Raw genomic sequence first — 19,396 nt, forward strand, 5'->3', positions numbered from 1 at the left:
TCACGCTGACGAGTTCCTTGTCACTAGCTACATTTTACATTGTCACTTTGAATAATACTGGCATGGCGCTGGCAATCAGTGATAGCCGATAGGTGACCGGACTCCACTCCGGTGTTGCGGAACTCATCCCGACCGGCTCCCGCGATGTTGCGTCCATAACAAAGCCGCATATAGTGTGCTGGAGCGACAGACATCGGCTCTTGCGGCGCGTGTCGTCCTTGGGGTGAGCATCCCGAAACATCGCGTCACTGTCGCGCATCCAGTGTTTTAGCAGCGTCTGCAACACTTGTGTAATTATCAGACTTGTCAGATGAAAATCATATAGCAACTACTGTGCTGGTTGCGTTCTATCAACGACATGCCCCGAGCGTTCCTTTCTGTGTTGCTCACAATTGTCTCAGCTGCGGTTGCTGCGCTCTCATTGGCGCACTGGAAGCGGCAGACAAAGCGGCCCCGCCGCGACGAGCGAGCCAGCCACTTGTCGCGTGGCGACTCCGCTGAGGATTCTAACATTGCCCTTGCTCGAACAGCTTCTGGCATGGGCTGCAACCAGTCGGCTCCGAGGGGTGGCGAGGGCCCAGGCACCATTGGAAATGCGGAAACGGCCACCGGCCTTGGGACCACGCCAATTCGCATTTCCTTCAATGGAAAGCAGAGTGCATCTCTAGCTCCTAAGGTGAGTTTATAAAGTAACCGGCAGGTCGCTAGAGTTCGCTGCAACACAGCGCCTTTCGCAGAACGAATTGACGCCTTTGCTTGCACTGCCTCGCCGACCGGCCCGAACAGGCCGCAGTCCGGGACAGCGTACAGGACATTGGCGAGAAGTCCGCTCCGAAGGGTGAGGCGGGACTCAGGCCGTTAAAGGCGTTCTGACGCAGGATGACCTTTTTCAGGGCTGCACAGTTCAGTTGAACCTCGCGAACCCGGGCCGCGCAGGCGATAACAACGGGAAGGGGCATGGGAGCATCTCATCGAAGGATGGCTCCGAGCGCACGTCGGCAAGGTGAGGCGCCTCCCCTTCTAACGCTGGCGTGGTGTGAAACGTCCTTTCGGGTCTCGCCCCCCTTCCCGCGCCTCCGTATCCCAGCGCTGCCTCCGCTCCTGCCTCCCGCAGCAAACACGCTAACACCGACACCCGGGCGGCTCAAGGCCCACATGGCAGCAGCTCCAACCTGCCGGCGGCCGGTAACGGCGCCTCCGCCCCCAACACAGCGAGCGCCAGCCACACCACTTCGCCGCAACCGCCCAAAGCCGGCAGCATGGACATCCACAGCAACCGCAGCAGCTTTGCCGCTGAGGGCATTCCCGCGGGCAGCAAGCTCGCAGTGGCGCGCGCCAGCGGCAGCGCACGCCGTAGCGTGGAGGATGTGGGCGCGGGAGCGGTTGGCGGCGGCCGGCTGCCGCCGGCTCTTGAGGCTGCTCGCAGCAGCCAGCAGGCTCGGCTGAGCAGCATCCAGGCAGCAGACGTGATGGGCGTGGGCGGAGAGAAGCCGGCGGGCGTCCCGGCGAGACGTGAGCAAGAGCGTGGCAGGGGGTCAGGGGAGGGGGCAGTGGCATGGGGAAGCCTTGAAGCGCGCATGACGGTTGGAAAGGGGGCAGACGGATGTCACAAGGACTTAGGAGGCCGGTGGTCAGCTGGACGGCGCGTCCGCTCGCCAGCAGGGCACGGAATGGGCGCAGGTCTCCTGCGTTCTTGCCCAAGTCCCCTGCCCTTGTCTGCCGCGCAACCTGCCCCTCTGCCCCACCGCAGCGCATGTGGCCGCCTTCGACCCGCTGCCCGGCTACAGCCCTCCCGCCCCGCTGGCGGCTCACTACCCACTGCTGGGAGCCCTGCCGCCCGACACGCCCGTGCCCATGGACGTGCTGGCGAGGCTGTGGCGGGCGGGCCAGCCGGCCGAGGCACTGGAGGTGCGGAGGGCGAAGGGAACGGGGGCAGGCCGGGCAGGGGACAGAAAGAGGAAAGCGGGCGGGAGTTAAGAGGCTGGGCCTGTATGAGGCGTCCGGGGAGTGGGCTTGTGGGTCGGGGGCAGGGGTTAGGGGCTAGGGAGTGGGAACTGGCTGCCCATACGAGTTGGGTGCTGCTGCCTTCTAATGATTCAGTTGTACCGTGCTCAGACCTCGCCCCTCCGCCTTTCCACACGCCGCAGGTGGCTCGCGGCCTGGCTGCCGCGGGTGTGCTGCGGCTGGCGGCGCTGGACGACGGCAGCCAGTGGGCGCTGCCCTCGCCGCAGCACGTGGCGCACGCGGCGGCGGCGTGGCCGGGCGTCGTGGTGGCTGTGCACGGGCAGGTGCGTGATGAGGGAATGTTGGAGTGGATGCAGGCTTGTGTAGAGCACTGTTTGGGGGCCTACATGCCCCGGCGCAACAATATGATGGGATGACGATGGGAACGGCCGGTGGGAAAGCACGATGGGCAAGGAGAAAGGTGGATATGGGTAGGGGATCCGGGGCGTTGACCACGGACTCAAAACTCATATGGAAAACGACACGACGTCACACGCTGCCTGAAACCTGACTCGGTATCTGCCCGCCCCTGCACGCGGCGAACCGCGCTCTTGCCCAGTGCCTCCCCCGCATCCCCACTGACCGCTGTGCAACACCCCGCTGCTGATCAGATTCTGGACAGCTACTGCAAGGGCGGCGCTGTGGCGCTGGACTCGCTGAGGGACGACGGATACATCATCCAGGTGAGCGCCGGCGGCGGGGCGGCAGCGGGCCCGCAACTTCAATACCATCAGGGCGCCAGGGGTTCTTGGCCTTAGCCCAAGATGGCACCGAGGCACCGTGGCGAAGCGCCCTGACTGCTTTGTGCTTGCCCCTCCGGTACTCACTTTCCGCTCAGTGATTCGGCCTTATCCCAACCCCGGTCCAACGCCGACTCAACCTTCCCCGGCCCTTTCCCCCCACGCACCCACCCCGGCACCCCGCAGGCTCTGTCGCACCACCTTGTGGGCTGCGGGCGGCTGGAGGCTCTGCGGCGGCTGCTCATGAACCCGGGCTGGCTGGAGGCCAAGTTGCACGCGTACGGCGTGGGGGCCGTGGTGCGAGACTTCAGGAGGTGGGCAAGGCGGCCGAGGGGGGCCGGAGTGCGTGGAGGGTAGGCGGCAGCGATTGTGCTGTGGACTGGGGAGGGCGGCGTTGCGGGTCGACGGTGTACCTTACCGTCTGATGGGTCACCATGGAACCTTTACTATCGGAATGCGCAGAGACCATCACCACCGCCACCGCCGCACCCCACCACCTCTCATCTTTCCGCCCACAGGTACCTGCAGGACGCGGAGGCGGACGCTGCGCCCTCCGGCCCCGGCAACGGCTCACCCACGTCGGGCGGCTCCTCAGCTGCGGGCGAGGTGAAGCTGCTGCTGCAGGCGTTCCAGCTGAGCCTGGGCGCGGCCATGGAGCACCCCACAGCGCGCATGATGCGGGAGCAGATGCTGGCGCGGCTTATGGCGGTGGCGGCGGGAGGCCGGCTCAAGGTGGGAGCCTGGGAGGAGATGGGAATGGAGGAAGCGGGGGCGGGGGCGCGGAGTGCGAGGAAGGCGGCAGAAAACATGGCAGCCGCGAGGGATTGGGGGTGTGGGCCGGGCACCTATGATATGGCCGGAAAGGCATATACGGTGCGGGCCCTTGTGCTCTTACAACACACGACCTTAAACGCGCTGAACACGCGCGCACACAGGAGTGGTACGACGAGCAGACCGCCAAGTGCGCGGCTGAGGGCATGCTGGCAGTGAACAGCCGGCTGCTGCACCTCATGCCGCGCTCGCCCAGCCTGGCGCAGGCGGGCGGAGTGCAGCGCATGACGCTGCGCGGCCACACGGCGCCCGTCACCCGCGTGGCCATCGCGCCCAACTGCATCGAGGTCGTCACCATCAGCGAGGTGGGCTGGGGGTGCGGTGCGGTGGGGGCAAGGCCACCTGGCTAGGCGGGCGGGGAAGTCGGCATCGGGTTGTGAGCACTAGCGTTGGGTAATGGGTACACGGTCATGAGTCCGCCTCAGCTGCTGAGGGATGGTCCACCAACAGAATCTTCCCTCTTCTGTTATGCTCCGTCTTCCACAGGACGGGACCGCGCAGGTGGGAGTTGAGGCAGGGTGCGGGGGCAAGACCCAGGCGGGGGCGATGAGAGGACGCGTGCGTCTTACAATGCCTTGCTAGGAGTGTGCAGTTGCGTCTGGATCGCGCACACAGCAGGCTCGGGAACTGCAGCGTATTGATCCTGTGCCCTGCATCCTGCTGATCCTGCTCTGTCACGGCAACGCGCCTGTCGCCGCGGCCGCCGTCGCCCTCTTGTACCGGCAGGTGTGGGACATGAACATCGGCGATTGTGTGATGCAGCTGGCTCGTGACGCGCCGCTGACAGCCGTGGGCCTCACGCCCGACTCGGCGTCAGCGGTGGTGGCGGCGGCGGACGGCACCGCGGCGGTGTGGAGCCTGGCCACGGGGCAGGTCACACACACCTTGAGCGGGCACACAGCCAAGTGAGTGGCAGCCTTTGGGGCTACAGCATCCGGGGCCTGTGGAGTGTACGGGCTGCGCAGGTGCAGGCATCTGTCTCAGGCCTTGGGGGGGTAGCATTCCCCCCCCCCTCTTCCTGCAGCTGCACGCGCGTCACGCCTCTCCACGTACGTGCGCTTCTGCACCCACCCCTGCTCCACGTGTCTTCCTTGACACTGCAACCCTTACTGCAATTCCTTCAGGATCAACGCGCTGGCTATTGACAAGCAGGGCATCCGCGTGGTGACCGCCTCAGACGACCACACGGCCCGTGTGTGGAACCTGGCGGACGGCTCATGCGAGGCAGTGCTACAGGGACACGGCGGCAACGCGGGTAGGACGGGCACAGTAGGAGCGTAGCAATGCGGGCAGAAGGACGCAGTGGCAGCGGTTGGGGCAGTGCAAGGGTCCGGGGTGGGCGTGACGCTCTCCACACTATCGCCCGCTTGCCACCTGCGGTTGCGCTGGGGTATGAGGTTGACGGAGCCTTCGCCCGTGCACGCCCGCGTGCGGGCCCTGGCCTCCACACCCGGCACCACCTACCACCTGCCACCTGCCCCTTGAGTCACCACCTGAAAACACACCATACGTACGCACGGCACGCAGGTGTCCAGGGCGCGGTGCTGGATGTGGCCGTGTGCGCGGACGGCACACTGGCCGCCACAGTGAGCGACGACTTCAGGTGGGTGGGTGGGTGGCTGGCTGGCTGGTTGTCCGGGTGGATGGGTGGCGGGGTGTACAGCACATCAGCCGTATGCCAGCATGGGCATGTGGGGCGCACAGCCACCCAGCACCCGCACCGAGCGACCTCTCGAACTCACGCTCCCGCCCCCATACCCGTCCCCCACCGCCGTTCCGCCGCCTCAGCTGCCGCGTGTGGGACCTGGACGAGGACGGCGAGGAGCTGCAGGTGCTGGAGGGGCACGGCGGCTGGGTGGTCAGCGCCGCCTTCGTGGGCACCACACACCGCCTGGTCACCGCCTCGCACGTGAGCACGCAGCAGCACGGCGCTGGGGCCGTGGGGCCGTGGGCGGGGCGGGGATGGGATGGGGCCGTGGGCGGGGCTCAAGGCAACGAGAGTACGGGCGCGGGCATTTGGTGTAGCAACTAAACGCTAGGTCATGTTGCTCCATGCATGGGAAATCAGGGGCACCGCCAGCTACGAATGCACATCGGCCCGGCAGCACCACCCACCCTAACCCGTTCCTCCTCCCTCATGCCTCCCCCAGGACTGCACCGCTAGGATTTGGAACGCGCACAAGGGGCGGCTGCTGTTTGTGCTGTCCGGCCACACCGGCCGCCTTAACCGCGTGTCGGTGGACCCGGGCGGCAGCTGGGCCGTCACCGCCAGCGACGACGGCAGCGCCCGCGTGTGGGACTGCGAGACCGGGCAGCTCAAGCAGGTGCGGTGTGTGTGTGTGTGTGTGTGTGTGTGTGTGTGTGTGTGTGTGTGTGTGTGTGTGTGTGTGTGTGTGTGTGTGTGTGTGTGTGTGTGTGTGTGTGTGTGAACACCGGGCTAGGGAACACGTGAATCAGGGCTAGGGAATTCGGCGAGCCGTCTGAACGGCGTGGCGGCGACCGGCCCCCAGGGCCCCTGCAGGGCACGGCTCCGGCCTCCTGGCTTCACCCGCGCCCCCTCCATCAGCCTCGCCTGACTAGTTGTGCCCGGAAACCTCCCTACCTGCCGCAGGTGCTGGAGGGCGCGCACAACGCGCACGTGACGGACGCCGCCATCACGCGTGACTGCAGCAAGGTCATCTCCGTGGCCGGCGACGGCAGCGGCGCGGTGTGGGACCTGGCCAGCGGGCGGCGCGAGGCACTGCTGGAGGGGCACACCGGGGAGGTGCGCGCCGTGGTGCTCACGCAGCGAGGTGAGGCGGGGCGGAGGACGGAGGCGGGGCAATGCGAGGGAGGGTGTGTGCAGTCGGCTTGTGTGGGCTGAGACCCTGCGTGTGTGGAGGGGCAGGTTGTTTGCGCTGACAGGTCCCTGCGCCGGTTTGGAGCGCCAGCCTGCATCGATGCATATAGGGTTGTAGCAAACCCTCGGCGACGTAACGTTTGTGGCCCAGTCGCAACCAAGCCGTGCCCGTGCGCCCACACCCAGGCCGCTTCGCGGTGACTGCTGGCGAGGACGGCACCGCCCGTGTGTGGGACCTGGCTGCTGAGGCGCTGGTGGCGCCGCCCTGCCACAGCGGCCGCGTGACGGCGCTGAGCACGCTGCCTGACGGGCAGCTGGTGGTGTCGGCGGGCGAGGACGGCTGCGTCTTCCTGTGGGACCCCGTGGAGGTGAGCGCAGGCCATAGGAAGGAGGCCGGAGGGAGGAGGGGAAGTGCAGGGAGGAGAACGCATAGGGCAGGGGACGGCAGGGAGGAGAGGGCACGAGAGGAATGGAGGCAACTGGGATCGCGCCACGTATGCTCAGCTCCTCCTAGTTTCCTACTGCCCCGGCCACCTGGCTTACCTCGCCCTCACCGCTTGCGCCGCTTGCACCCCGCAGGGCGTGTGCCTCAAGCGCATGGCGGGCCACCAGGTGGGCGTGCGCTTCATGCGCGTGTCGGCGGACGGAGCGCTGGTGCTCACTGGCAGCGGCGACAGACAGGTGCGGGGGGTTTTGCGAGGCGGGTCGGGTGGACGGCGAGCCTTGGCGGACAGGCGGCGGCGGGGCATGCGGCGGACAGGAGCGAGGTCAGTGGCACGGCGCGCGCGCGCGTGCTTCAACACCAACAAGTAACACGCACTTGCTGGTCTGCGTGCCTCCTGCAGATTTCGCGGTGGAACTGGGGCGAGTACTCGGCCGCGGCCTCGGTGGCGGGCCACCGGCGCTCCATGGAGCGGCGCGAGCTGATACTGCACACGCTCCACACCGCCACCGGCAGCGCAGGCAGCCGCAGCCTGGCTGGGCTGACGGCCGGCGGCACCAGCGTCGGCCAGCCGGGCAGCGAGCTGGGCATGGGGCTGGGCGACCGCGCCACCAACAGGTGCAGATCCGGTTGCTCGCCTAGCTTTCTGGCATTCCATGTGGTTGCGTGTGTTCAAGGGGGGGGCGTGTTCCAGGATCCACAGGGGGTTGACGGACGTCAGGCCGGGCGTCCCATGTGACTGGAGAGTCCTGTGACATGTCCTCCCCACCCTTCTGTGCGCCACACCCGTAGCACCATCGCCACCACCCCTGGCGGCGGCCGCACGCCCGGCACGGGGCGCAACAGCGAGGAGGATACGCTGGCGGCGCTGGAGGACAGCTGCAGGGACGGGGATTCCGGGCCGCCACCCTCCGTGCCCAACACCGCATCCGGCGGGACGCCGCGCGTCGCCGCAGCCGAGCCCGCCGGCGCCAGCGCTGCCACCGCGCCCGCCACCGCAGACAGCCTGCCTGTCCTGGGCAGCCCGCCTGTGTCCACACCCGCCTCCGCCCTGGGCGTGGGCATGGGCCACAGCGGCCTGGGCGCCGCCGCCCTCGCGGCGGCCGGCGGCACGCCGCCGCTGCTCCCGCTCGCAGCCACCGCGGCCGCGCGCGCCACGCTGCTGGACCTGTGTGCGGGCGTCACCGCCGACCCGCTGCGCGCGTCCATGCCTGCGCAGCAGGGCTCGCGCGTCAAGCACATGGCCTTTGACGCCGCCTGCACCACCGCCGCGGTGCTGCTGTTCGACTCCACCGTGAGCGTGTGGGACGTGACCAGCGGGCGCTGCACGGCGCAGCTGATCAAGCGTGGGGAGCGGGACGCCAGCCGCACGCACAGCGGCGGCGTGAACGCGGTGTACCTGATGCGCGACGCGCGCACCGCGGTGACCATCAGCAAGGACCAGACCGCCCGCATCTGGGACGTGCCCACGGGTGAGCTAGGAAAAGAGGAGACCTGTAGCAAGGCCGAGCGGGCCGAATGAGTTGGGGGAAAGCGGGCATGGTGGGGTGGGGTGGCTGTTCTTTGGAAGGCACGAGCGCTTTGTGGCGGTTGCTTTCGCCCAGACTGTGTGTGTACACCTGCCTGACGTGCCGCGTGGGGGCGGCCGCCGGCTGGCGGAGCTCCTCCTCCCGCCAACACTGCCGTCGCCTGACTACTAGGCATGCCTGCTCCCCTTTCTTAATTAATCATGAATGTAACTCCCCCTCCCCGATCTCTTTGCACAGCCTCCACCCGGTTTGTGGTGGAAGGCCACACGGACGGTCTGGTGGCTGCGGACATCAGCGCGGACGAGGCGCTGCTGGCCACTGCCGCATACGACAAGACGGTGAGGACAGAACAGGGGGCGGCGGCGAGTGGGGCTCAGGGGGTCAGGCAGGCAGGCGGTGGCAGGAGGGCACGACGGGAGTGGGGTGGAGCAGGGCGGGGAACGGAGATGAAGGGTTGGAAGACAAGAGCCGGCAACCCGCCAACCAGGCGGTGGTGGTCGCCACGCGGGGGCCCACATGCCGCTACCTACCCATGGTGTGACCCCGCCATCCGCCACCCAACCTTGCCATGCCATGGCACTCCCCCCCAACCTCCAGGTCCGCGTCACGCGCATGGCCACGGGCGCGGCGGTGGCGGTGCTGGACCACCCTCAGCCTCCCACGGCCGTGTCCTTCAGCCCCAACTGCCACCACATGGCGGTGGCGCTGGAGGACCACTCAGTGGTGGGTGGCCGGTGGCGTGTGCAGTCGTGTGCTGTGTGCATGTGCGTGTGCATGTGCTTATGCGCGTGTGCCTGTGCCAGTGCCAGAGTCCAGGCCTGGACCTTTGTCAACCGCATGCGGCCCGTGCGTTCCCGTGCTCCCCCTTGCTCCGCCGTGACACGCCCGCCATCCACCTCGCCGCGCTCGTCCTCCAACGCTACGTGCACTTCCATAAGCGGATCCTCTCCCCCAACCTCCCCCGACTACTCCACTAGCTTACTTGCACCGTCCCCAACCTCACACTGCCGCCACCAGGTGGTGTGGGACCTGGTGGGCCGCTGCTGCCTGCCGGCCCTGGACGCGCACAAGGCGGCGCTGTCGGTGCTGACGTGGTCGCCCGACAGCCGCTTCCTGCTGACGGCGGGCGCGGACTGCACGGCCCGGCTGTGGCGGGCGGAGGACGGGCGGCAGCAGGCCTTCTTCATGGCGGACAGCGCCATCACAGCGGCCTGCTTCGCGGGTGGGTGGCTGGCTGGGGGATTGTACCGGTCGGTATCTTCATGTAGTGGTGGCTGGGCGTGTTGCAAGCGTAGGGTACCGTATGCGCACGCAACAGGCGCCACAGCTGATTGTCGCTCGTATGCTTTTGTGATCCTGTTATGGCTCTTCTCGTCGTAAGACGCATGGCTTTTGCTCATTTGCCTGACCCTCGCCCGGCTCCTACGTCGCAGGCGCCCCGGTGGCGGACATTGTGGTGGCTGGCGACAGCGCCGGTGCAGTGCACTTCCTGGACTGGGCCGAGGAGCTGCAGGGCTGATCTGCTGCGGCTGAGCTCGGGGGGGGCGCACCTATAGAGAGCTTGGAGCCAGCACCCCGCCGCTGCCCTCATGGCCGCGTAGGCGACCACCGCCGAGTAGAAGTCCGTGAACTCGGACATGTTCAGCACGGAGCCTCGGCAGTGGCTGGCAGTTCCAGGGGCTGGCGGAGGTTCAGGTGCAGGCAGAACAACGTGGAGCTGGCACGGAGCTGGCGCGGAGCCTGGGAAGAGTACGCAGTGCTGGAGGAGGCTGCCTAGGGCGCCCATGCCGGTGTTGGTTGAGGTGGGTGCTTGCGGACCCAATAAGCGCCAGCCGCAGCGCCGAGCCGCGACCGGTGGTGGCCGGCGTGGAGCTGGAGGATGTGCATGGCCATGTGGCCACATGCTGATGGGGGTTCGTACGTACGGCGTGAGTTGCTGTTGGGTACGGCGCTGAGATATTAAGATGTGGCCGCAGTAGCGGCATAGCGGTATGTCGGCCGCGGAAATGACTGAACGGCCGTCGTGTGTGCTCCGCCCAACACCAACACATAATGGGTTAGCGAAAGACGGTTATGAGCGGGCACGAAGTAAGTTGAATGCTCATACGTTGATGCGCAAAGCGAGCCTGCGACTCGCGACAACGTTGAATCGCTCGAGCACCTGTCTGCCGGTCGCAACAAATACGGGAAGGGCAAGGGGGGACGTTGTGCATCTTTGTGGGTCGATGGCTGAACATGGTTTTCATGCAGTAAATGACGCAAGGGGACTGGAATCATTGTATGAAACTGTGATGCTGTCTACAATAAAGAGCACGCGTATGGAAGGGCATCATGCGTGGCAAGGGCGATCGGCGGTGCGGCTGCATGTGTGAGCGTTGGGTATTACCATGGCCGGGCCTGCATGCGGGCAATCGGTACTGGCTTTGGTTGTCACAATAAATGGTGTTGTCATCTCTTTTTCAGTGGCTACTAGTGTCCGGGCAAGTTGGAGTGGCCTGGGTGCCGCAATACGTTGCATTCCGGCCAACGTGGCATGGGGCGGTGGGACGGTGGCGGGTGGGCAGAGAGCGCAAAGGTAAGCCATACGCGGAGCCATCATGGCCTGATGGACTGCGGGCCACGCGCACTAGGTGTACAAGTTGCTGCTTGCGTGAGGCGAAACACGCATACAGCATACTGGCATACTTCTTTTGTGTGTGCAATGGATAAGGCGGGTGCTTCTCACGCTGCCAACTGCCGTCAGCGACGGCCTGCGAGCGCATGAGGTCTGGGCAATGCGCAAGCGTCGTCAGGCATGCAGTAGAAGGTGCTGTCGTGTTGGTGCCTTGCGGGTGAAGCGCAGAGTCGGACTGCCCGCGCGCTGCCGGCGCATACGGCAAGTTGTTGGGTTGAGTGTGCAGTAAGTGCGGGCGCGGCACGCTGAAGGCCACTTGATGTACGGCGCAGACCGTGGCATGTGCCAAGAAATAAGGTGGGCCAATGCCGCCTCACCTGGAATCGGTGCAGGTGCAGGCCAGGAACCAAAGTTGGCTGTGTCACACAGTGCTGTCGCGTGGTGTTGTATCGCCTGGCGGATTGGAACGGGAACGCCTGCAGGGCGCCTGGGCATGGCTGAGCGTTGAAGCTGGAAACTTCAGTCTCAAGGACCAGTGCTGATTGTGCTGCTGTTCATGGGGTATAGAATGATGGAATGCAACTACCGCGTGCTTGGTTCAATGTTTGAGTACAAAAAATACAATGGCGTGCACCACCATGCCGCACGATGAGGATTACCGTACTGATATGAGTTCTTTCTGTCTATGCGAAATTGCGAATTCCGAACATTGCCGCGTTGATGAAGAGTTGCGTGCCGCAGTGGGTACATAATGATGGAATGATGGAGCCACCATTGGAGATAACCCGATCCACCCCTCCCACCACCCCGGTTGCCCCGCCACCCCAGTTGGCGAGCGGTTGTCGAGCCTTGCCGAGCGCGCCTGGCTGGTCCGGTACTCGTCGATGATGAATATGTGCCGCACGTAGCGCTCCCGGAGCAGCCTCACCAGCAGCCCTGTCGATGTGCCGCCGCCCTTGAACGAGATTGGCCAGATTGGCCCAGCACTGTGGGCGCCGCTGACACTCCAGCTTTCCCAGGCCCATGATGACGTTTGACTGCGCCGGGTCCGGCAGCGCCCAATCACCCAATGGCCCGCGATCCGCTCTGCCACCCGGTGCAGCGCCCGGTCGCGGCACCGATAAGCGTCCAGGCGCTTACAGCGGTAGGCAGGATTGTGGTAGTACTATAGCACGCCCACCACCCGAGCGGCCGAGCCCCGGCCCCACCCCTGCCGCTGCCGCTGCAGCGCCGGTGCCAGTAAAGAGGTACCGCACCCGCTGCATGTGCAATCGGCTGGAAGCTGTGGCTGCAGTTGGTACGCCTGTAGCCCAGGTTCCCTCGCCAAGTCGCCAGTTGCTGCATCTCCCAGAGCCGCTGTTTCCGCGCCGGCGCCTTGGCCCGTGGCTGCCAGTGCTTGCCGCCACATGGGCTCGTATCTTCCATCTACGCTGTAGAAATTTGCCCCAAATCCGCCGAAGGCGGAGAAATAGTTTGGGGTTTGGGGCCGCGCATCTACGGAGTGTAGACGTTTGGGGCGGATTTGGCCAGGGGAACCCCTGGATTTGGCCAGGGGATTTGGCCAGGGGAAGGGGAACCCCTGGATTTGGCGGTATCTTAGACAGGGAGCGTAGATGTTTTGGGGTTTGGGGGGCGTGCCCGTGGGGCGTGCCCCTTAGGGTAATTATCTGGGCGTAGATGGCGCGGGAGGGGTCGTCTACGCTGTGTAGACGCCGGGGGCCTAAAGCCATCTACAAGATACCGGCACTGACATGGCACGTAGACGGTACTTCCAGCTAACCAGCAACTTGTCAATACAGTAACTCCGGCGTTTGACCAGCCGCGCGGTCACGCACTGCCGTTGCAAATTGCTTCCCCCTGCTGTGGCCTTCATCTGCTGGGGTCTGGGAATCAGCTGCACCCTATGGGACTCCACCAACTTGCCTAAACCCTGTCCCATCACACACGATTCGTGCCAGAAGCTGACCGCTGCGCAATACGTTGCGCTCACAACCGCATAAGGGCACATATATGATTATTTATGCATGCGTGTTCAAGACATTGCCTGCGCTGTTGCTGATATTGCGTACATTCACCGCAAAGCTCCGTTCCAGTGAGGCCCAAAGCTTTTTGGCCGTTCAAGGTTTTGTTTATGGCGGCACTGCTAAATCTTAATTTGCGGGCGCTCAAATACCCGCAAGTGCCCGTGGACCTAGCCGATGCCGACCAATTAAGGAAGCTTGTGATATGGCTGGAAAACCTCAAGGTAAATTACATGCCGCACGCTGCCCCTGGTAACACCCGGACCTTGCACCCCAAGGACGGAGTCCACCTGCCCGGGCCTTGCGCATCGCACGGTCGAGTGCCACACGGGGTTGGTGCAGCTGGGCTGAGTGGGTTCACGCCCGGCGTCGCTTGCCGTGGATGCCCCCAGCGGGTACTAAAGGGGACTCCCGATATGTAACAGAAGGGCATATGAGCGGAGTTGTTCTACGGTGCGCGTGAGCCGCAACGGCGTGATGTACCGTAGTGTGAAACCACGGCACTTGTGTCAAACCTGCAATGCCCGCACATTGACTCAGATTCGAGAATACAAGATTGTGGACCGTAAAGGTCTGGCTGACACGGCGTCTCCGGGCTGGGATGCGGCGTTTGCAAAGGTTGGTGCTGCCGTCTGTGCTGACCCCAACTCACCTTGTGTTCGGTCCCCTCCTGTCATGTAGAGCGCACGATGCCAGGTGCCTGAACTTGAGCTGTCCTGACCGTCTTGACTCTTACTGCTGCCATGAAGTCGACATGCCTGCGAGACAGGCTTCGAAACCGGGTGTTCAGCTGCCTGGGTGCTAGGGGGTCTGGGTGCAACAGCCTCGGGCCGCACGTGCCCCTGTGCCTGGCGGCGCTAACATCGCGAGCCCATGCCTGCCAGCCGCCTCCCACCCCCACACCAATTTGTCCCTACCCCCCTCTCTCAATCACTCACTCCTACTGCCTCTACCCTGCGATGCCATGTTTTTGACAGTACCTGAAAGACCTGGACTGCCCGGTGCCGCCTGGTGACCAGCGAGCAGCCGTGGAGTGGCTGGTGGGGTTCGCAGTCAACCTGGACTATGAAGACAACGGTGCGGGCGTGGCGTGGCGATGCGGGGATCGGGCGATGCGGTGAACGGCGATGTGGTGAATGGCGATGTGGGTCGTGCAGGAAACCACTTGAAGCGGACTCTGAAATGCCGCCGATGGCCCCATGCAGCGGACAAGATGAAGGCGCCAGAGGCTGCCGGCAAAGCAAACCCCGCATCCGCGGGCGCCTCCAGCTCCGCCGCCAGCACTTCGGCGACATCGCAGCCGGGCAAGAGCTCTAAAGCGGACGAGGGGGCTTTCAGTGACTGTGAGTCTGGTGGCAGAACCCAACTTGCGGTGAACAGCTCCGCTTGCGGTGCCCCCGCCGCGTTCCCACCCGCCTGACCAGACTTGGACCTTGCTGGTGCCGACCCTGAGCATGCAGCCCTGCCGGTTCAACTCCTTGACTCTCTAACATCGTGGCTGTCTGCTGCCTTACTCGCTGCTGCCTGCTGCCTGACTCGCTGCTGCTTTCGGCGGCGCCGCAGTGGACGACCCACAGGTGGCTGCGGCGGTGCTACAGCTCATACGCGCCGCGCAGGTGCCCTGGTGCGGTGGCGGCGAGGGCGGCGACCAGGCGGACGTCGTGTCAGCAATGCAGGTGGGGGCAGGCTGGTGGGGAAGATGGGAAGCTTTAAAAGCGTGAGGGCGTAGCGGTTTAGGAGGAGCGGGCAGGGCTTGTAAGTATATGCAAGGCGGTACGGAGCTTTGGTACGGACTCCTGTTTCAACCACATGCCGCGCGTCCCCTGCATAGATGAGCTGCAATTAGGGCTGGACGGGACGGTGAACACTGCTGTGCAATGCGTGTCCGCGTCTCATGCAAGTAAATCATCTTCGATATCATGCCCGTTGCGCCGATGCCTGTCTGCACGCGCCGGCACGCAGGCGGCGGCCGAGCGGCTGGCGTGCCAGGTGGGGCCCGCGCAGCGGCCGGGCGTGTGGCGGCCGGAGGGGCCGGCGGCGCAGTGCCTGGCAGAGGTGCCGCTGGGCTTTGAGGTGCAGGGTGAGTGGCGGCGGCGGAGCTGGGGCGTGGAGCGGAAAGCCTCGGGAACGGGGCTGGGATGTAACACAGACGGGGAGGAAGCGAGCTAGGCAGAGAATTGTGGCTGATTGGCCTGGTCCGTGGGGCTACGCCCGAGTCCTGGCACTCCCACATCGCTTCGGATCATGTGGTCCGTGTGCGCAAAACACCCACCAGTCATGCAAGGCAAAAAGCTACCACTCTGACTCCACCAGCGCCGGGGCCCCTCCCCAAATCCTGAACCTGCCCAAATCCCAACTATGGCAATCGTGCCTGGACTCCCTCCAATGCACGCTCAGGCGAGGCGCTGTCTTCCGCCGCCAAGGTGCTGCGGCTGCTGTACATTCGTGACCTGAGGCGGCTGCAGAGCCAGATAGACCACGCCGTGGTGGACATGCAGGTGGGCGCGGCTGTGGGGGTGGATAGACCGGTGTGTGCCCGAGCCCAAAGGAAGGAGTGGGCTCGAGGTTCCGAGCCCAGAAGTTGATTGGAGCGCGCCCAATTGTCATCTTTCATTGCCAGATTTCGACATCATTAGCAACTCCAACGCCAAGGCCACCCATGCTTTGAAGCTGCTGCCGGAATGCACAACTGTCTCCGCCGCACGCACCCCGCCCCCCTCAGGAGTACACGGCCAATCCCAAGACCGACTCCAGTCTGGGCAAGGTCGGCCGCTGAGGCCCCCCCTGCAGACTTCAACCGTTGAGGACCGCTGCACAGCGACCGCTGTGGGCCGCTACAAACGGCGGCCACTGCGGCTGTTGGCGGAGACCTGGGGACCAGGCCATACGGGGGAAGCGCTTTTGTTTTGGCATGAGCGGCGGCCGGGTGGTGCAGGGCCAGCGCTGTGCGGGCGTGCTGTCGATACATGGTATACGGAAGGGCAATGGTGGATGGCCGTCGCTCTCAATGATGAGGGGGACACAGGTGCATGTTACGACGGACCTATGGCGCATGATGCCGCTTGGAGTTTTGCCTAGGCCTGGACTCCCCACGGGACTTGACAAGTGCCAAGTGGAGGAGCTCTCTGCGATTCTGCTTGGACGGGCGTGCGGCGTGCGGGGCACGAGCGAAGGGTTCCAAGGGGGCGAGAGGTGTTGAACGGTTGTGCATACGTGGGGGGATGCAGAGCTGCGCACGACATGGTTACATCTTGATTTGCAGCCAGCAACGTTTCATGCCAGTGTGCCGCGGCCAAGCAGTCGGCCTGTCCGACAGACGTTGCACGAGTTTCTGCACGCTATCCGTGCTTGCTGCCAGATCTCCACAATCGGTTTAACCCTGGACGCAGCCTGGCCTAACTCTTGCCTCTCTCAAAGGCCGGCCACAACTGGCACTGCCCGACTCCCGGCTACCCAGCCGTGACTACCGTAGTTATGAAGGCCAGTACGGTTATTGACGTGCGTTGCGGAACTAATGCGTACGTAGACCAGAGCGGAAGGCGCGCGTACGGTGTGGCGCGCAGGGAGCTTTCCCTGGGTTCTGACTGAGCGCATACGCACCACTACAGCATTCCCAAACAAGGAGGTGGCTGCCTTATGGCAGGAAAAGGGCTGATCCCGGGTCGTTATCAACCCAGCCACCTTGACGCGGGCGCCTACTAAGCACACGCCTCTATGTTGGGGGCCTTTGGCATCCCCGCAAATCCGGACGTGGCCGGTTGGGTGGGGTGCACAGTCCGTGCTAACCCGCAGCTAACAAACTAGTCACGTCACTCGCCGCCAATCGACACGTGCACCCTCAGCCCCATGCCCTGCTAGCGCCGTTCAGGCTCTCAGCCCGGCCCCGCCTCCGCCGGCGGCCATGGCGGCCGCTGCAGCTTGGTCGGCCGCTCGAAGCCCATCAGCTTCAGCAGGAGGAGCACACGGATCACGTTGGCGGCGGAGACGTCGCGGTTCTGGGGATGGGGAACGGGGAGGAAGAGGAGAGCGCACATGAGCTGTCCCAACCGTCAACCTGTCAATCAATCCGTCCCCAGTGCCCAGCCGTCCCCGCACATGCACGGTCCTCACCCAGGTCGTCAAGCAGTCGTTGCAGACTTTGACCGACCAGGGCCGCTGCCCCTCCTTCAGCCCCCCAAGCCGCTTGATGGCCATCTCCTGACACCCGCAGTTGTAGCATGTCTGCATGGCCGGGAGGGTGGGAGGGAGGGGGGCCACACAAGGGCTTCCGCTAAAGCCAGGCACAATCCCACTCAACCCACCCACCTTGGAGGTCTTGTATTCATCGATGATGAACACATGCTTGGCGTAGCGCTCACGGAGCAGCTTGATGAGCCGCCCCGTCGGCGCGCGCCCGCCCCTGACGGAGATGGGGGAGCCGCCCTTCCCTCCCTGGAAGGCCCACGAACCCCACCCCACCACCACCTCCTCCTTGGGCCTGCCGCCTGTGAGCTGCTTGGCGACGCGGTGGAGCGCGCGGTCGCGCTGGATGAACGCAGCCCAGCGCTTTCGGCGGAAGGCGGAGAAGTGGTAGTGCCACAGCACGTGCACTGCGCCCCGGGGCCCCGCCTCTGCCGGCCCCGCCGCCTCCACCTGCCCCGCCGCCTGCCCCGCCGCCTGCCCCGCCGCCTGCCCCGCCGCCTGCCCCGCCGCCTGCCCCGCCGCCTGCCCCGCCGCCTGCCCTGCCGCCCCACTGGCGAAGAGGTAGCGCAGGCGCTCTTCAAACCGGGCCGCCGACGCGGTCGCCGCCGTGGGCCGGCGGCGCTGCAGGGCAGCTGGGGGGTGGCGGCAGTGTGGAGCTGAGCCTGACCAATTGCCGTACTCAGGAGACCCTGCGGCTGTGGTTCAGCCCAGACGCACTTGGCGGCGCAAGCGAGGTGAGAGCTCGTGTAGAGTGCCGTCAGGCGTCCGCGAAGACACCGAAACCGCGAAGTTGCCACCTTATATGTGGGTTTAATAGCTGTTGGAGACATCGTCCTGAGCGCCTCCTGTCGGACCTGCCTTCTGAGGCCCTCCCCTCCCGGCTGTGCTGGTGTGGCCCCGCAGGAGCAGTGGGTGGTGATGGTGGGGATGGCGGGCGTGGGCGACTGCGTGCGCATTGCCTCGGCGCGACGGGTGGGCATGCGGCCGCTGCGGCCGCAGGACTGATGATGTATCGTGGGGAGCAGCGGCGCCCTAAGGGTGCTAGGGATGGCGCAATGGGACAGGCCTCGCATAGCTTGCAGTTTGGTTGCTGCGGGTGGGCAGTTGGTGCGGGGGAATAAAAAATAGTATGATGGGGTTCTAGGACAGCTCCGACTAATCCCCAACTAACTCGTGTACGGCACCCCAACCCCCCTCAGCCGTACAGGAGGTAGCATGGCAGTCGGCAGCTGCGCGAGTGTGAGCAGGTAGTTGTACGGCGGCCCGGCTTGGAAGCTACCTGACTGCAGTGACGCACACGTGCAGTTGGCGCTAGTCGACAGGCGCGCGAGTGGGAGCTGGCAGTTGAGCGCGCACGCGTGTGGGAAGCTGCGTCTGAGCACGGTGGAGCATGGCGGGTGTGCCGGTTGGCGCGGCGCGCGAGTGGGAGTGCATAGTCGTGCGCGCGCCGTCTGGGAAGCTGCGTGTGTGAGCTGCGTGTAAGCTCAGAGAGACGTATGGGGCTGACCCGGTTTCCATGAGCTGCCTCTGGGCGCACACGGTTTCACACGGTTGACAGTTGGGCTGCAGCGCGGGCGGGGCTCGCTGGAATGCATGAAAGTCGCTGGTGGACACGCGCGGGCGGGGCGGACACGCGCGGGCGGGGCGCGGGAACTCGGAAAAAACTGGCGGGGAATTCACGCAAAACTCGCGCAAAACTTGGGCGAATTTCCGGCAAAACTCGTGAGTCGCACCAGGCTGCGACAGCGGCATATAATTGCAGAGTTAGGTTGTGAGATATATAAACATGGATGCATCAGGTTACTTTCATCGCTTGTAATCACAACTCGCTCCTCGCTGCACGCACCCACAGCATACGTCTGATACACGCACCCACAGCATACGTTTGATACACGCACCCACAGCATATGCTTCTACTCTGAGCGAGCGGAGTCGCGGGTACTTTGCTCAAACCTTAAGATTTTTCCGGGCGACGAGACTGCGCAACATGCAGCTGACCAGCTGGAGTCGCGGGTACTTTGCTCAAACCTTAAGATTTTTCCGGGCGACGAGACTGCGCAACATGCAGCTGACCAGCTGGAGTCGCGGGTACTTTGCTCAAACCTTAAGATTTTTCCGGGCGACGAGACTGCGCAACATGCAGCTGACCAGCTTGGAGTCGCGGGTACTTTGCTCAAACCTTAAGATTTTTCCG

General features: G+C 64.7%; 3 protein-coding genes across 3 annotated transcripts in view; 2 read left to right on the top strand and 1 right to left on the bottom strand.

Annotated features, from left to right (window-relative positions):
* Positions 1-21: 21 nt before the first annotated feature.
* CHLRE_16g678808v5 (uncharacterized protein) lies at positions 22-11,904 on the top strand. The gene is made up of 26 exons (XM_043071367.1): positions 22-223; positions 531-676; positions 787-838; positions 937-1,003; positions 1,115-1,512; positions 1,751-1,908; positions 2,148-2,288; positions 2,616-2,687; positions 2,931-3,058; positions 3,263-3,476; positions 3,680-3,880; positions 4,062-4,076; positions 4,302-4,480; positions 4,700-4,830; positions 5,103-5,178; positions 5,364-5,484; positions 5,726-5,899; positions 6,187-6,367; positions 6,601-6,782; positions 6,994-7,095; positions 7,260-7,474; positions 7,649-8,328; positions 8,623-8,723; positions 8,983-9,108; positions 9,403-9,607; positions 9,819-11,904. Exons 2-26 carry the CDS (start codon positions 539-541, stop codon positions 9,902-9,904), a joined length of 4,143 nt encoding a protein of 1,380 aa, XP_042915739.1. The 5' UTR covers positions 22-223; positions 531-538; the 3' UTR covers positions 9,905-11,904.
* A 1,104-nt stretch (positions 11,905-13,008) lies between these two features.
* On the top strand, positions 13,009-16,409 carry CHLRE_16g679164v5 (uncharacterized protein). The gene is made up of 8 exons (XM_001699218.3): positions 13,009-13,244; positions 13,561-13,638; positions 13,998-14,097; positions 14,226-14,363; positions 14,584-14,696; positions 14,983-15,100; positions 15,418-15,518; positions 15,743-16,409. The coding sequence occupies exons 1-8, from the start codon at positions 13,131-13,133 to the stop codon at positions 15,794-15,796; spliced, it is 816 nt and encodes a 271-aa protein (XP_001699270.1). The 5' UTR covers positions 13,009-13,130; the 3' UTR covers positions 15,797-16,409.
* Positions 16,410-16,672: 263 nt separating this feature from the next.
* The window catches only part of CHLRE_16g679520v5 (uncharacterized protein), a 2,996-nt gene continuing 272 nt past the window's right edge, over positions 16,673-19,396 (bottom strand). Inside the window, exons 1-5 of the mRNA XM_043071385.1 lie at positions 19,075-19,396; positions 18,482-18,576; positions 17,326-17,834; positions 17,131-17,241; positions 16,673-17,015 (exon numbers count right to left, since the gene is read on the bottom strand). The exon at positions 19,075-19,396 is cut by the window's right edge and continues 272 nt beyond it. Of these exons, the coding sequence (XP_042915740.1) occupies positions 16,893-17,015; positions 17,131-17,241; positions 17,326-17,834; positions 18,482-18,576; positions 19,075-19,109 (873 nt within the window). The 5' untranslated portion in view covers positions 19,110-19,396 and the 3' untranslated portion in view covers positions 16,673-16,892. The remainder of the gene's footprint in view (positions 17,016-17,130; positions 17,242-17,325; positions 17,835-18,481; positions 18,577-19,074) is intronic.

The sequence above is a fragment of the Chlamydomonas reinhardtii genome, chromosome 16, assembly GCF_000002595.2.
Source record: "Chlamydomonas reinhardtii strain CC-503 cw92 mt+ chromosome 16, whole genome shotgun sequence".
In the NCBI taxonomy this organism is placed as follows: domain Eukaryota; kingdom Viridiplantae; phylum Chlorophyta; class Chlorophyceae; order Chlamydomonadales; family Chlamydomonadaceae; genus Chlamydomonas; species Chlamydomonas reinhardtii.

Bases quoted from the DNA above. Each gene is read 5' to 3' on its own strand.
- CHLRE_16g679164v5 (XM_001699218.3), top strand. From the start codon at position 13,131: ATGGCGGCACTGCTAAATCTTAATTTGCGGGCGCTCAAATACCCGCAA. The intron at 13,245-13,560 runs GTAAATTACATG...ACATTGACTCAG, and splicing joins TATGGCTGGAAAACCTCAAG to ATTCGAGAATACAAGATTGT. The intron at 14,697-14,982 runs GTGGGGGCAGGC...GCCGGCACGCAG, and splicing joins ACGTCGTGTCAGCAATGCAG to GCGGCGGCCGAGCGGCTGGC.
- CHLRE_16g678808v5 (XM_043071367.1), top strand. From the start codon at position 539: ATGGGCTGCAACCAGTCGGCTCCGAGGGGTGGCGAGGGCCCAGGCACC. The intron at 1,004-1,114 runs GTGAGGCGCCTC...TGCCTCCCGCAG, and splicing joins TCCGAGCGCACGTCGGCAAG to CAAACACGCTAACACCGACA. The intron at 7,475-7,648 runs GTGCAGATCCGG...CCACACCCGTAG, and splicing joins GGCGACCGCGCCACCAACAG to CACCATCGCCACCACCCCTG.